This window comes from Pantherophis guttatus, chromosome 3 (assembly GCF_059756535.1).
Source record: "Pantherophis guttatus breed Tessera chromosome 3, ASM5975653v1, whole genome shotgun sequence".
Lineage (NCBI taxonomy): Eukaryota > Metazoa > Chordata > Lepidosauria > Squamata > Colubridae > Pantherophis > Pantherophis guttatus.
The window spans coordinates 123,156,621-123,171,021 of NC_142065.1; the positions used below are offsets into that span (position 1 = coordinate 123,156,621).

The following is a 14,401-nucleotide window of genomic DNA, read 5'->3' on the forward strand; positions in this document are numbered from 1 at the left end:
AGAAGAAGCTTGAGGAGCAAAGGTGACAAAGAATTAATGGATGAAGAAGATAGGAAGCGCAGAAAGAAAATGAAGCAAGGTTTATAATAAAAGGGTAGTAGAGAGGCATGTCCAGGAGACAATACATTGTCCAAACTCTCCTGGAAATCAAATTGGGACAATTTAAGTTTTTAATTAGATTTTAACTATATTTTCTCATTAAAGAGAGAGTAATAGGGAGAAGTAATGTGAAAATATTCATAGTTGGAAAATGACAACCAAACGTTATTTATGATGCTGTATATTTTAATTACACCCTGTTTAAACCATTACAAATTCAGTTACACAACTTAATAGTCTTATGAATATATCAGTTTGCAAATAAATACTGTTGACCAAATGCATAATTCCATCCAGGAACAAGTGAAACATTTTGAATAGATTTTAAGCTATGGAAATCTGAATTTCCATAATTTAATAGATCACAAGTAGTCATAGATAAATAAGTATTTCTAGAAATATATTTGGCCATAAACAAAATTATCAGACTAGCCCTTCCCCCAAAAAATAGGGCCCATAAATCACTACTAATCTTAGTAGCAGCAGCAGCAGCCAGGTGTATGTATGACAAAAGTGGAAGATGGCAGTTACACTCTGTACAGCATTCATACACACACAAATGGGGTATGTGTGCTCAAACCACACTGCTGCGACTGCCATCTTGCAATGTTTTTGAGCCTCCTCCCACCACATGGAGATTGCTTCTACAAAGAAATGCAACAAGAAGATATGACAATCAAAAGGGCACAACTAGGACCAAAAAGCAGTGAAATATGTGTAAATAGCATATCACATGTTGCCTTGTATCTAACAAATCATTTTCTTCTAATAAAGAAAATGTTATCAATATGTATTTAGAGAAACACAGAATTTAAAACAAGCACTAAAATACCTTAAGGCAGTTTCCAGTGTGCAAAAGTTTCTTCAAAATTGATCCTAAAATAAAGAAAAATGGATTAGGAAATTTTCAAATTAAAGATTCACTACAATTAGTCATGGTCGATAAAAATAAATGTAAATTCAAGAACTAAAATAGTAATGCCTTTAGTGGCCAAAAAGTACTGTATACTACTATAACTACTATATAATTAAAAAATTTCACATGCACATGGCTTAAAATTTTATTTTGTTCAAACTTTCTAAATATATCGTGCAGCTCTTAATGTAGGAAATACAATAGAATTATGGCTAAAATTAAATTTCCTACCTTTGTACAATAAGCAAGTTTTTTTTAAAAAAAATCTGAGGGTTATCCTTGCTATAAAAAGTTCTTAATATCAAACCGTTTAAAATAACTTTCATTTGAAGTAATTCAAAGTGCTGGTCCCACTTCTACGAAGTACTGTATGCTGTAGGGCCAGGATATCTGGGGCGCTGTCTTCCTCTGATTGTCTCTACCCAGTATGAAGTCCCATCTATTAAAGAAGGTCATCTAGTGGGACCCAAAAAGCATGCCTTTTCAGTCATTGCGCTTGCCATTTGGAACACTATTCCCCCAAGGTTAGATTGACTGCACTCCTGCTGCCTTTTGGCTGCTCTTCCAAGTGTAAAGATTGGGAGGTTAAGTGAGCCTGTGACACAGTTAATTGTTGATGACTATATAAATTGAACTAAATAAATAAATACTGTAAATAAGTTAAAATAGCTACCTCTAAAAAAACACACTGATCTTGAAGCAATGCTCATTTAATTACCTGTTCTCATAAATTTATTACTCACATTTATTTTCATTTGTGATTTTAAAAAGATACCTTGTAGGGTTTTCCATACAGGTATTAGAACCTATTGGAACCCAATAGAATTCATTCCAGTTAACTGGCAATCATTTGAACAACAAATACATTTCCAAACTGTTGATTAAAAACAATACATTTTGGTGTAGATGATGCATGTTATCATCACGTAACAGATTAAATTTACCAAATTAAAGAGATAAAGACAAGAGATTATAAAGTTTACCTCAATATCTTACATTTGACATTTTGGCATACAAAAAAGCAATCTAATATGCAAGTATTGTAGTGCAAAGCGTAAAATATCACATGTCAATCCGATTTGTTGTTTCCCATTAAGGGACAACATCTTTTTACCTTAACTGCACTACAAAATAAAATGGGGAAACATATCAAACTGGACTTAAAAAGTATACTTACCTATGCTATGAAAATGCCATCGACAGAAAATTCTCTCAGGTAATAACTGTAGTATTCTCTGGAGAAGTTAAGAAAATTTGTTGTTTTACATTTACATAAAGCAGCTTCTTAGATCTAGTGATTTAGTCTAATTTACATAGCGCCAGTGCTGTGGAGTAGGAGTCAGAGTCGAGGAGTCGGGAGGAAATTTTGGGTACCTGGAGTCGGAGTCGGAGTCGGCAAACAATGCACCGACTCCGACTCCTACTAAATTTAGATTGGAATTAAAAAAAAAAGCAAGTTTAAATGTCCCAATTCACAAAAAGTTATAACTAATGACTGTATTAATGATATTAATACAGAGGAGTCGGAGTCGGGGAGTCGGAGTCGGAAGTACAAAAAACTGAGGAGTCGGAGGTACAAAAAACTGAGGAGTCGGAGTCGGAGATACAAAAAACTGAGGAGTCGGAGTCGGAACATTTATCTCCCGACTCCACAGCCCTGCATAGCGCACAGTATAATCCAATATAGTCAGAACAGAAACCACAGAATTCAACAGGGATTATTCTGAAGTAAAGAGCCACAGAATCCTCAACTGCAAAGAGAGTTTAAAATTAGAGCTCAAGCATCACTGACATCTAGTTACAGAGTCACTGACTAGATTCACACATTATACTCCATGATAGTTTCATAAAGCACTATTTATTAAATAAGCCAAAATTGGTTTCATACATAGTTTAGATCTCTACATTATAATTCATGAACCGCAAAGCTAGAATCACATAACATTCTAAGAGCCAATTAACTTTATTATAATTAAACATATAAATCAGTCTCCCAATCTGTATACAAATCAGTGGAACCCAAAACTTGATAAAAATCTGACGCTTTAGGTAACCATAGGTAAGACTGTTGGCATTTTCCTAGAACCCATGAGATGCTCTGATTTATTGCTGTTAACCTGATTCCTAAGAAAATACTGCAATATTCCTTTTTTTAAAAAAAATGAAGAAATATTTATTGTTTACATTTGTGTGTAGGCAACATTTCACAAAGGCAGCCAAGTGACTAATTTGTCAGATCTATTTTCTTGGTCAGATTCAGACACAACTTCTAATTAATGAACCAATCAGTCTTGTCCTGGTTAATTAGAGGCAAGAATTTCCACTTAACTTCTTCCATTTGATCATGTCATTATTCATGTCATTGCCTCATATTCTGACCATCTAGGTATCTACTTTAATAGGTATCTATAACTGCTCACAGAGCTGATTGACAACTTCATAAATGTTCTGACTAGAATCTGCAAAATGGAAATCTATGTTCTTAAAATAGTAAATTGTCTGCTTTTGTCTTTGCTTTCCCTCTTTGCATTACACATATTGTCTAACAGCAGGATGGTCTAATTACATTGCCATATTTTTATCATTTATTTAAACAATTAAAAGAGAGGGACCCCCACCTCCACTACTTAGGATCATACCATTGTGCTTGTAAATAAAATATGTGTTTATTATTATAAAGAACCATATAACTATAATGCTCAGTATATGTTGAAAATGGGTAACTTACTTCAAAAAGAAAAAGAATGGAATCCAACTCTTCCCTTTGCGATTTATTTCCTGAAGGGCAAAGAAAAAGAACATTCCTTCTCATTATGCATAAAGAGAATATCACTGATAATATAATTCCACAGAAGTACTGCATTTGCTTGAAATAAGGATTTTTTTTTTTTGCAGTTTAGCAGTATAACAGGCATGGAAGGCTGTTACATTCACTGAGATTAAAATGAAGGAAGCAGATAAACATTTTTTCCTAAACTTCTCTTGATTCTTTAGGAGGTGATACAGGACAGAGAAATACTTCAGAGATGCCACAAAGAGCTTTAAAGGTCAAAAACAGCACTTTGAATTGGATTTGGAAGCAAACTAGCAATCCATGGAATAGAGGTACAGTATAACGTGCCATTCTAAGGGTACACATTAGCTGCACATCCCACTGCATACTGCATAATCTGAAGCTTCCAAACACTTTTCAAGGACAGCCCCATGTAAAGTGCATTACAGTAGTACATCCGGGAGGTCAGCCAGGTCGTCATCAGGGTATGAGTGACCATGAGCAAAACTTCTCAATCCAAGAACAGATGTAACTAGTGCACAAAACAGAACCGTACAAAGGCCTCCTAGCCACAACTGCCACCTATTCGTTGAACAGGAGTCATGAAAGTCTAGGAGGATCCCATATTGCACACTGGGTCGTTTGGGGCAATGTAACCCTGTCCAGTACCAAAGACAGCATAGTCCCTGAAGTGGAGGGCCCCAAAATCTATAGCCATTCAGTCTTGCAATTCCAGGGTGGCGAGATAACATTAGCTGTGGTCTCCAATTCAGAGTAAGTTTCCTAACATCTTAGAGACTATATATCCAACTCATTTTGTCACTCTGCACCCAAAATTTGTAGTTTAAATACTACTCTAGCTTGCTCATAATTCATGGACAAAAAAAGTATAAGTCCACACTTTGACCAATAGAAGTTTCTCTTCCAGACTGATGATGGCCTGGATGTTCTATTCATCTTGGAGTTTGGGGAAATAATTATAATCTTCTGATAATTGTTTAGAAAATCCATTCCAACACAATATTGAACAAAGGCTAACAGTGTCTATAAGAGGATCATAGCAATGTAATTATATGTTCAGGAAGCTTATGGTACAATAGTTAACAAGCTCCAATCTACTCATTTTTTAAACATTTAGCCATGGTGACTAGTAGCACTTTATATTTGTTCTTTTTGTTTTGTTTTCAAATATTCCTTTAAATTACTTATTATGTTTATGCTTTCATTCTTTTGAGATGACTAAACCTGAAAAGGATATTTCCTAGTTTTCCTCAATAGTTTTAAATGTGAGAAAGGATTAAATTATGGTCTAAATGACTAAATTAAACACTTTAGCTATTAGTAAGTAAATATACAGTAGTAAATCTCCAATAAAAAGCATTTAGTCATATACAATGACAGAACAGAGAAAGAGCTTCAAGGATAAAATTGACAAATTTGATAAAAAGCATCCTATATTCTTGATACCTAGAATTTGATATGAAATTAAGAGTCAGCTATGGTGGTTATACAGTTATAAATCTACAGATTTCTGGAAAATGATAGAAAATTGTAAAAGAAAGCAACAAACGGGTATTTCAGGCACTTGAAGTATCATGCAACCTGATACTGATACATTGACTGTTCAAACTGTGATATAGAGACTTTCATCACATAAATGCTATTCTTAGTAATTTTATTTTAAGTTTGTTTTAATGAAGCAGAAACGCCCCCCCAACAGTCCAGATCATGATTTAAACGCAAAATGCTGTATATCTGAGATCCTCACTTATTTCCAAGATAGCTTTGATAGTATACTTCAAAAACTGTATCCAGCAATTAATGAAATAATGGTTATTAATATAGGCACCAATGATTTAATTCCACTAAAGTTCAAATTGAATATATATTTATAGACTTAGCTTCTCCCAAAACGGTGCCCAAAATTTATAACAGGGTAGTTAAAACACTAATGTTATGTGGTTAATCGTGATATGCTCATGCTGAAACAGGTTGTACACAGTAACTTACTATATTTTTTTAAAAAAAGCTTTTCTTAAACTAGACTGATTGAGCATATTAAAGTACTATGCATATGCCCATTACTTGCATCAGCAGGAGAGGCTATTTTGAAGATTTTCCTATTGCCAGAAGTTTACTAATCTATACAAGGTCTTCACTTGTATGGAATCCAGATAACAGAATGCATTCATCAGAGAGATGTGCATGGCTCTACACTACCAGCTCTAAGAAAAATGGTAGAAATTTCACCAAGCTTTTAATTGTTAAGTAAAATTGATTTTAATGATATTGATTTTTAATTTTTATAATTTTAATTGTAATAAAAATTGTTAAAAACTCATTGTTATTGCTGTACACTCCCTTGAGCATTATATGGATAGAAAGGCAGGAGAGAAATTTAATAAATACCGTGTTTCCCCGAAAATAAGACCCTGTCTTATATTTTTTGAACCCCGAAATAAGTGCTTGGCCTTATTTTCGGGGAGGTCTTATTATTTTGGAGTGCATGGAGGAAATGGCGGGGACTGGCTGTTCATCTGTTTAAATATTTTCAGGGAGAACTTATTTTCAGGGGGGACTTATTTTAGTGCATGCGCTCAAAAGCCCAACTGGGTTTATTATCAGGGGATGCCTTATTTTAGGGGAAACAGGGTAGTTAAACCACTTGTAAACAATCTCAAAGACTATTTTTGAAACGTTAGACATTCCTAATTTCTAATGGTCTTCTGATTAATTACTAAAGTTATTTGAAATATACAGAGATTTATATAATATTAATCATCTTAAAAGACAACATACTTACCTTTTTGTTTCAAATTGGTTTCCAGTGTTACAAAGCTTTCATAGAAGATAAGATAAATTTGAGAATAATTGATCTCAAAGAACTGTTTGAGTTCACTTCCATCCACAACATCTATACAAGAAAAATTAAAACAAAAAGTTACTGTATGTGAAAGTTATAAGAATACATAAAATATTATTAAAATGCATAAACAAAATAATGTATGGAAGAAAATCCTGCAAACCCAACTATGTGACACAAATACTAGCATTAAAGGACAGTATTTAGATTATCTGGAATTTTGGAATTGTCTAGGTACTTCTACATTTATAAGTAAATTCCATTTTAAGATAAACATTTAAAATACTTGAAATTTCTGCTCATGCTATGAAGTTTAGGATTACAATTAACGTACAGTAGAACCTCTGGTCACGATCATAATTTGTTCCATGACCGATTTGGTCATGACCCGAACCTAATTTTGGAAATTTGGCGCTTACAAAAAAAAAATGGCACAGAAGGGGAAATCGGCTGCGAAAAAAAAATTGTGAATTTTTTGGTCGGAACCCGATTTGGTCATTGTCAAAAGCATTTGTGACCAGAAGTTCTACTGTATCTTAAATTTCATTTTATGATGGATTTAATTCACTTTTCTATTGCTTCACAAGTTAGTTCCATGTATTCAGTTTGCCTTGGTATTTCAGCTCAATAACGGTCTGGTGAATGAGGCATCTAACAAAATTTTCAATGGACGCAATTTATTCAGTGATCTGAGTCATGCTTGAAGTATGTCTACAAATGTGTACAATTCTTCAAAGTTCCACCTGTTATAGTGGTAGCTTTCATGTTCTTCCACACACTTCTATCAACAGAAAAAAGAGAAAAAGTAAACTCACACTTTATTAAAGTTAGGCTTCCTACCCCACCCCAAGCAACTGGGATGAAGAGTCCTGGAACTATGCCAAGTGACTACTATCTGAGACTTTTAACTCTTTAACAGAAGAGTTAAAAGAAAAAACAATACCTCTCTTTCTGTTTTTAAATCAGCTGAACTAGCTTCCCAGAACAGGACACTTAAGGAGGAAACTGAGGCACTCAGTGTAGCTCAAGACAGCATTGTCATGCTTGATATGTTCTTTCACAGTTACTTTTGTGGGAGGGACAATTTCAGCCTCACCTCCTTCATTCCTTTCCATGCCTGAACTAGCTTTCTATTTTCACAAGCCACGATTCTAATTTTAATTTCAATTTATTGACAACAAATAGAAACAAAAAATACAAGCAGAACTTAGAAATATATCCAGCCTTATATCCAGCTTTATTTTTCCACTTATTTTTCAGCCTTATTTTTCACTGTGGATCCCTTGTCTTAAAACTAGGTAACAAAGCCTTGCAACATTCTATGTTACATAAAACAACTTATCTGTCCAAAGTACCGTAAATCAGCATAAAAGTCCTCTGAATGGTCAGAAACTGCTATTAAAAGAGGGAAAATAACTTCGGCTATTGTGTGGTTTAAAATTTTTAATGTAAATAAATATCTCGTCATGTATATCTTCCTCTTCTATCATGTTAAACTTTGCAATTTGTTAACAAATTGTGTACTTTCTTATAAAACACGTAGATCTGCTGGAGGATGCAATCAAGAGTTGTGATTAGTAACAACTCAGGTCATCTATTATCATAAACATAATTTAAAGAGCACACAGAATGAATAGGAAATTGCTGCAAATTATGTTCCATAAAAGCAAAATGCACATTTTATTAATCAATCTATGTAATGGAGAGCCCCTAAGGACATGAAAGTATATCAAGGCAGAAGTAACACTGAAAGGAAAGGAAGTTCATGTTGACCTTCCTAACAAGATTCTGCATTTTTTACACGATTCAATTTGTCTGAATAATTCATGACTGCTAACAAAAAAGGAAGTAGATAGTACTTCCTCTCATTTTACAGTAACTAAAAATGAATGGAATAAAGAGGGCCAACCAGTTTCATAAAGGTTGGGTGAAAACACACAAAAAATCTTGAGTGAGAATACCAAAATCTCACAAGATTTGCTGATCCTCTCAGATGTCAAATGTTACAATACAAGTGACTACAATACAAAAAATGTAACTCACACACCTTCTCTCTCTCTCCCCCTCCCCCCATACACATATACATGCATAGACATACACATACACACATGCAGTCAAGCAACCATAATTTTATAATGTGGTCCTCAGATTACATATTGGAATACACTAAGAAAATAGCTAAAGAGAAAAGATTCTAATCATAAACATGTAGTTTTATCATCAGATTAAAATAATTTAGGATACAGTTAAATTCTTATAAATTATTTACTAGAATTTGTTTTTCAAAAATCTGAACATGTTACCATCAGACAAATAAGAATTTTTATAACTCAAAAGGAAGGACAATCAAAATCTTTTTGGGGACAATTATTATTTCCAATTCTTTTACTATTCAAACTTTCACAGTACTTAATCTGCCTAAGATTTCTTTTTCTTATTGGTTCATTATTTTCTGAACCACATGTTTTCACAAAGGTAGGTAAAACTATACCATCAATAACTGAAATGTAATACTGTACAATAATTGCCTTTATCAAGGTAGAATTTATCCATAGCTTCTTTCCCACGCACATACAATAAATTGGTATCATTTTTAGTACAAGTTAAAAATAATGGCACTAATAACAGGAACCACCATCTTATTTTCAGGCAAACTTGTTTTCCAATATTCAGGATTAGAAGGAAATATGGGTATATATTTATCACTGAGTTACATGGTAGGAATAAAGAATAAGATTTGAATTCTAAATGTTTTAAACTCAAACACCTCAGATCTTAAGACTTTGAATAAAATTCTGAGCTTCAAACAGCCCATTTCAAGGTCAAAGTGTCAGCTTGCAATTAAAAACAGAGTTGAAATATTTTGCATGCCCCTCTGACATACCATATCTTAGTCAGCAGATAATAAACACTAATTACAGTTCAGTTACAAGTCCAGCTACTTTTAGTATGGACTAAAACTGCATGGTTGTTGTTCTTAGCATTTATCTCATCTGACAGCAGTGGCGGCTTGTTTTTGCACTGCACTCACTTAGCTCTTAGGGTGAATCTATCTGCATACTTTATATGACAAGGAGTTTGTTTCTCATCCAGAAGACGATACTGATTAGGGATGAGGAGGAGTGACAGGCCAAAGATCACCAAGATGGCTTCCATTCCTCAGGGAAAACTAGAACCTGAATATTCATAGTCCAACACCTTAACCACTACATGATGAAGGCTCTCTCAGGAAATAAAATTCAGTAAAATACAACATCTGTACTTGCTATTATACCAAAATAATACAATTTACATTTTAATGAACAGATCCCAGCATTTTACTAAAAGGATAGGGCAGCTCTTAACTCATAAAAGTATATATATATCTATGCTTCATTGTTTTGGGGATATCTAAAAACAGCACAATGTTGCTTTTATGAGTCACATCTTTTACATCAACTCCCTCTGAAGAGAATATTAATCCAAAAATGGACAGATTTCAGGGTTATAAATACTGCTTTTAAATCTTTAAGAAGTCAACAATTATTTATTCACTCATTTATTAATTTGATGCCCCTTGATTCCAACCAACTACCTTTCCTGGCACTTTCCAGTACTTTGTAATTTTCAAGAGTATATACTTAATAGTGAGTGAAGAAAGAGATTCTGTTGGTCTATCCATCTCCCTTATCAGTTAGCAGAATGAATTTATATGAATAGTCAATGAAGATGATAGTTGAGACTTCAAGATTTTTGGTCTTGGGGCTCATCAACCATTTAATTCCAAGATTCTCCTGACAAATGAAATTCAGACTCTTAAGAGCTGTCATGGGACTTTACTAAGATTGTTTTAGCATCTACCCATGAGATAGATAATTTACTTGATGTGGTTTTCAACATGGAAAGCAATAGTTTACATAGAGAAGTACTAGAAAAGTTGCCTTTTACCAGGGGCTAACAGTATCTGAGAAGTTTAGAATTGTCCATGCCTCCCTCTGCAAGCATGAAGACTAGATTAAATCAGTATACCCTAGGGATAGGTAGATCAGGTAGATTTCAGAAAATTCTGAGGGATATTCTCTCAGGCTTCGTCCTTTCAGCTGTCCCCCAGGCATTTTTGGATGCAGCATCTCCTAATTGCCCACTGTCCAATGCTAAACCCATACATTTTACAAGCTTGAAACAGACATCAACAAGCAATTTGGCCTTCTATATTTGGCCCATGTTATAAAATCAATTGCCCCTAGAGTTAAAGCAACTTCATTCCTTACAACTCAGACAGGGTAGCAAAATATATTTATTATTTCAGGTTTTTTGACACTAGTACTATAATTTCTATTTTATATATTATGTTTAATATTTAATTGGTATTTTCTCCAAAACTGTTAATGGAGTGGAATGGTAATAAATCTATCTAAATACTATAAATAAACATGAGCAAGATGCTGAATTTTATAGAAATGAGGCCATCATAATGACATTTCCAATGCATGTGTGAAGTCAGAAGTTAGGAGACAGTGAGGCTTGTTCCTTGAAAAGATTTTAGTTTACTATTTAAAAGGATTTTCACAATGCAAATTTTAAAAGGTCAAAATTAAAATGTACAAAAATAAATAAACTTCAGCAATCCTTAGAAGCTGCTGCTAAAAGGTAAAGCTATAAATAAGATGTATCGCTTCAATGTTGAGATGAAGAATTCCCATGGTGGAATGTTATCTCACTGCACAAAGTATTACATTTTTGCTTCCCCTTTAATAGTATCTTGTGTAACTTCCTGGAAGATCACTGCTTTATTATTAGAAGCAGATAAGGTAGCTGAAAAATGCTGCTTTTTGCTGCTTTTAGTTACTAGAAGCACTTGTTTAAATTGAGAGAAAAATCCTCAAAACAAAATTAATACTAGTGCAGAAAACCATTCTGTTCAGCTTTCAAGTATTGGAAACCATATCACTCACCGTAATAATACTTCCAGGAACAAATTATTTATTTGTCCAATATGGTCCCTGTTAAGAATGTGTGTCTGTGTGTGGGGGATCACTAACAACCTCATACAATTCTTCATGAAACCATTTCCTATATTCTCCAATGATTCCCTGCACCATTATGACACTGGTAAATATCCAGTCATCAGAGGACTGAGAAAATAAATCAAAATTCTGGTTTGAAGTTTGAGACCATGGAGGATCCTGTAGTATGGCTTTTAAACTTTACATTGCTATCACTAACTTTGTAATCAGCACAGTTTGAACTGCATAAATAAAAATGTATCATCAATTCTCCAGGTTATTTTGCTGTATCTAACCTTACGATTTAGGACTGAACATAGGGTTTTTTTAAAGCTGCAATATAACAACTTCTGGAGCTGGGCTTTTTTTTTTTTTTTCCACAACAATCCAATAATCCGATGGACAGCAATCCAAAATCAGGGAGGGGGACTAGAGAGGGAACACAAGCGGTGCATTGAAAGTGGGTTCTAAGGCAATGCTTCAAGGTATGAAGCTTTTTTTGAACCTGCAGCAAATTTCACGCGACGATTGTTTGACTGCTATTGCTAAGGCTCCAGAACATTTAAAGCGCTTCCTGTAACCTCTACAGTACTATCAGTAAGCTAGACCAGGGTAACTGCCAGCTGGTGCAGGAGGCGGGAGAGACACGCTCGCACCTGAGACGCCCGCCTCCTACTCCCGACCTATCTTTCAGGCCCCCTCCCCCTCCCTCCCGGGCTCGGAGCTCCTGGCGCTGCTGCCGCCGCCGCCGCCGCCGCCGCCGCGGGCTCGCGCCACGCCACTCACCCATCAAAGCCCGAAGGTGCTTGAGGCGGGTCAGCGGTTCTTTCCGCGGGTCCAGCGCCTTCTGCGCAGACTTCTTGACATCCGCATGACCCCTCCGCGAGAACATCTCGAGGGCGCCTGAAGGAGGTGCAGCCGCAGCGGCGGCCTCCCGCCTTTGTCCTCGCTCGGCTTCTTCTGCACCGACCCTCGCTCTGAGCTTCGCTGCCCTGGCCAGTCTCGGGGGCTGAGCCGGACGCGTAGCCACAGAGGGAGAGCAAAGTTGCGGGCGGGGAGGGAGGGAAGGAGGAGCTAAGCCGCGGGAGGGGAAATAGGCGGGGCTTGCCGCCGTCGCTGGGAAGGGCATAAGGTAGCGGTCAGAGCAAGCCTGCTCGTTGCCTTTGTGAGAGGCGGCGCCTTCAAGGGACGGAGAGGAGTTCGTTCCTGTATTGCTGGAATATGTTTCATTTAGTTAACTTATTTATAAATAAGTGGTTCCTCCCCCAGGGCTGGAAGCTCTAGCCACCCTCATTCGCATGACTTAAGTTTTAGAACTACAAAGTCCAGAGGGCTGGGTGGGAGGCCATCTTAGGCGCGGGCTTGTCCAGAAGGCGCAGCCTCTTGCAGCAAGTCCAGGGAGCGCCTTTCGTGTTACGTTGCTCCTGCGGACGCCGGCAATTTCTTATTGTGACCTTGATATGAACCCCGCAAACAAAGCCGTGATGAATAGTACTAAATTACAGGGATTTTCTTAATGGTTAACCAGATATCATTAACTGTAAATTCAGAGTTGTGCGGAGGTTGTTGAAATAGATCTAAAATTGCACTTTGTTTGCTAGCTGCCTCTGTTGGGAATAAAGTGTGCAAAATCATTACAGTCAATCAGATTCAGATAGGCGTAGAAGCAGCTGAGCTCCGGGCCAGAAAATGTTTGCTTGAGAGAAAACTTACACCATATATTTTGGATTACAATTCCCATGATTCTCAGTTGATGTATCTGGAGAAGGTTGTTTTTCATTGCAAAGATGAACTGTACAGGGCATTCTGAGACCTCTAAGGAATTTAGAACTATATAGGACTCTTAAGAAAGAAGCTGATTTCATTTCTAGAAATTATATACCATTCCTATTTTAAAAAAAACAAAAGCAATTTTTTTAAAAATGTAATTTGAAAATCAGTAATGATGAGAAATCCATCATCATAAATAAATGTTGAGTCACTCAGTTCCTAGGTTAAGGAGGAAGTGGATCCAGTGCAAACAGTTATAGTTACCTGACTGACTCCACAATCTCCTGCAGCATGATCGACTTCCATGACAGATGCACAAGGCTGATGGATTCCTTAAATTGTTTTAAACTACCTGAGGTTAATTTTTAAATGCATTTTTCAGCATTTGATGCCTGTTTGAGGAATAAATGTTGCTACAGTCATGACACTTAGGGGTGTCAAACTGGTGGCCCACAGGCGGATGCATCATGCACAGGCCACGCCCACTCCAGCTCTGCAAATGGGAAAAACGTTGCTAAATGTCATGTAAGGGCATTGTGGTGCCCTGAGTTTAACACCTGTCCTGTACATCAAATTCTCTTGGCTTCTTCCCCCCCCCCCCAACATAACATTTTAAAAAAATATATCATTATCCTTACTTGAAAGCAATCCTGTAGTGCCTCAGAGTTTGTTCTATATAGTACTATCTGTATTTCAGGATTACAGGTAGTCCTTAATTTATGACAGTAGTGGGTTCCATTTATCTTTGCTACTGGTTTGGAATCGGGTGCTCGCGCATGGCACTTCTGCGCATGCGCAGAGCATCTGTGATGATGTCTGGACGGGTGGGCAGAGCCTCACGTCACCGCCCCAAACTGGGGCGAACCGGTAGAAACCCACCACTGACTTATGACAATTATTGGGACCAAAATTTCCATTACTAGCTGGGAAGGTCACAAATAGTCATCACATGAGCCCAGGATTCTGCATCCATCATAAATACATGCCAGTTGCCA

At 36.2% G+C, this 14,401-nt stretch overlaps 1 protein-coding gene across 5 annotated transcripts in view; it reads right to left on the minus strand.

The window, feature by feature from the left end:
- Nucleotides 1-13,044, minus strand: part of RALGAPA2 (Ral GTPase activating protein catalytic subunit alpha 2) — a 172,026-nt gene extending 158,982 nt beyond the window's left edge. For all 5 annotated transcript variants that reach the window (XM_034411756.2, XM_087890205.1, XM_034411753.2 and 2 more), the window contains exons 1-5: nt 12,423-13,044; nt 6,592-6,702; nt 3,744-3,793; nt 2,193-2,250; nt 932-975 (exon numbers count right to left, since the gene is read on the minus strand). In XM_034411756.2, coding sequence (XP_034267647.2) covers nt 932-975; nt 2,193-2,250; nt 3,744-3,793; nt 6,592-6,702; nt 12,423-12,765 — 606 coding nt within the window. In that variant the 5' untranslated portion in view covers nt 12,766-13,044. The remainder of the gene's footprint in view (nt 1-931; nt 976-2,192; nt 2,251-3,743; nt 3,794-6,591; nt 6,703-12,422) is intronic.
- Between the last annotated feature and the right edge of the window lie 1,357 nt (nt 13,045-14,401).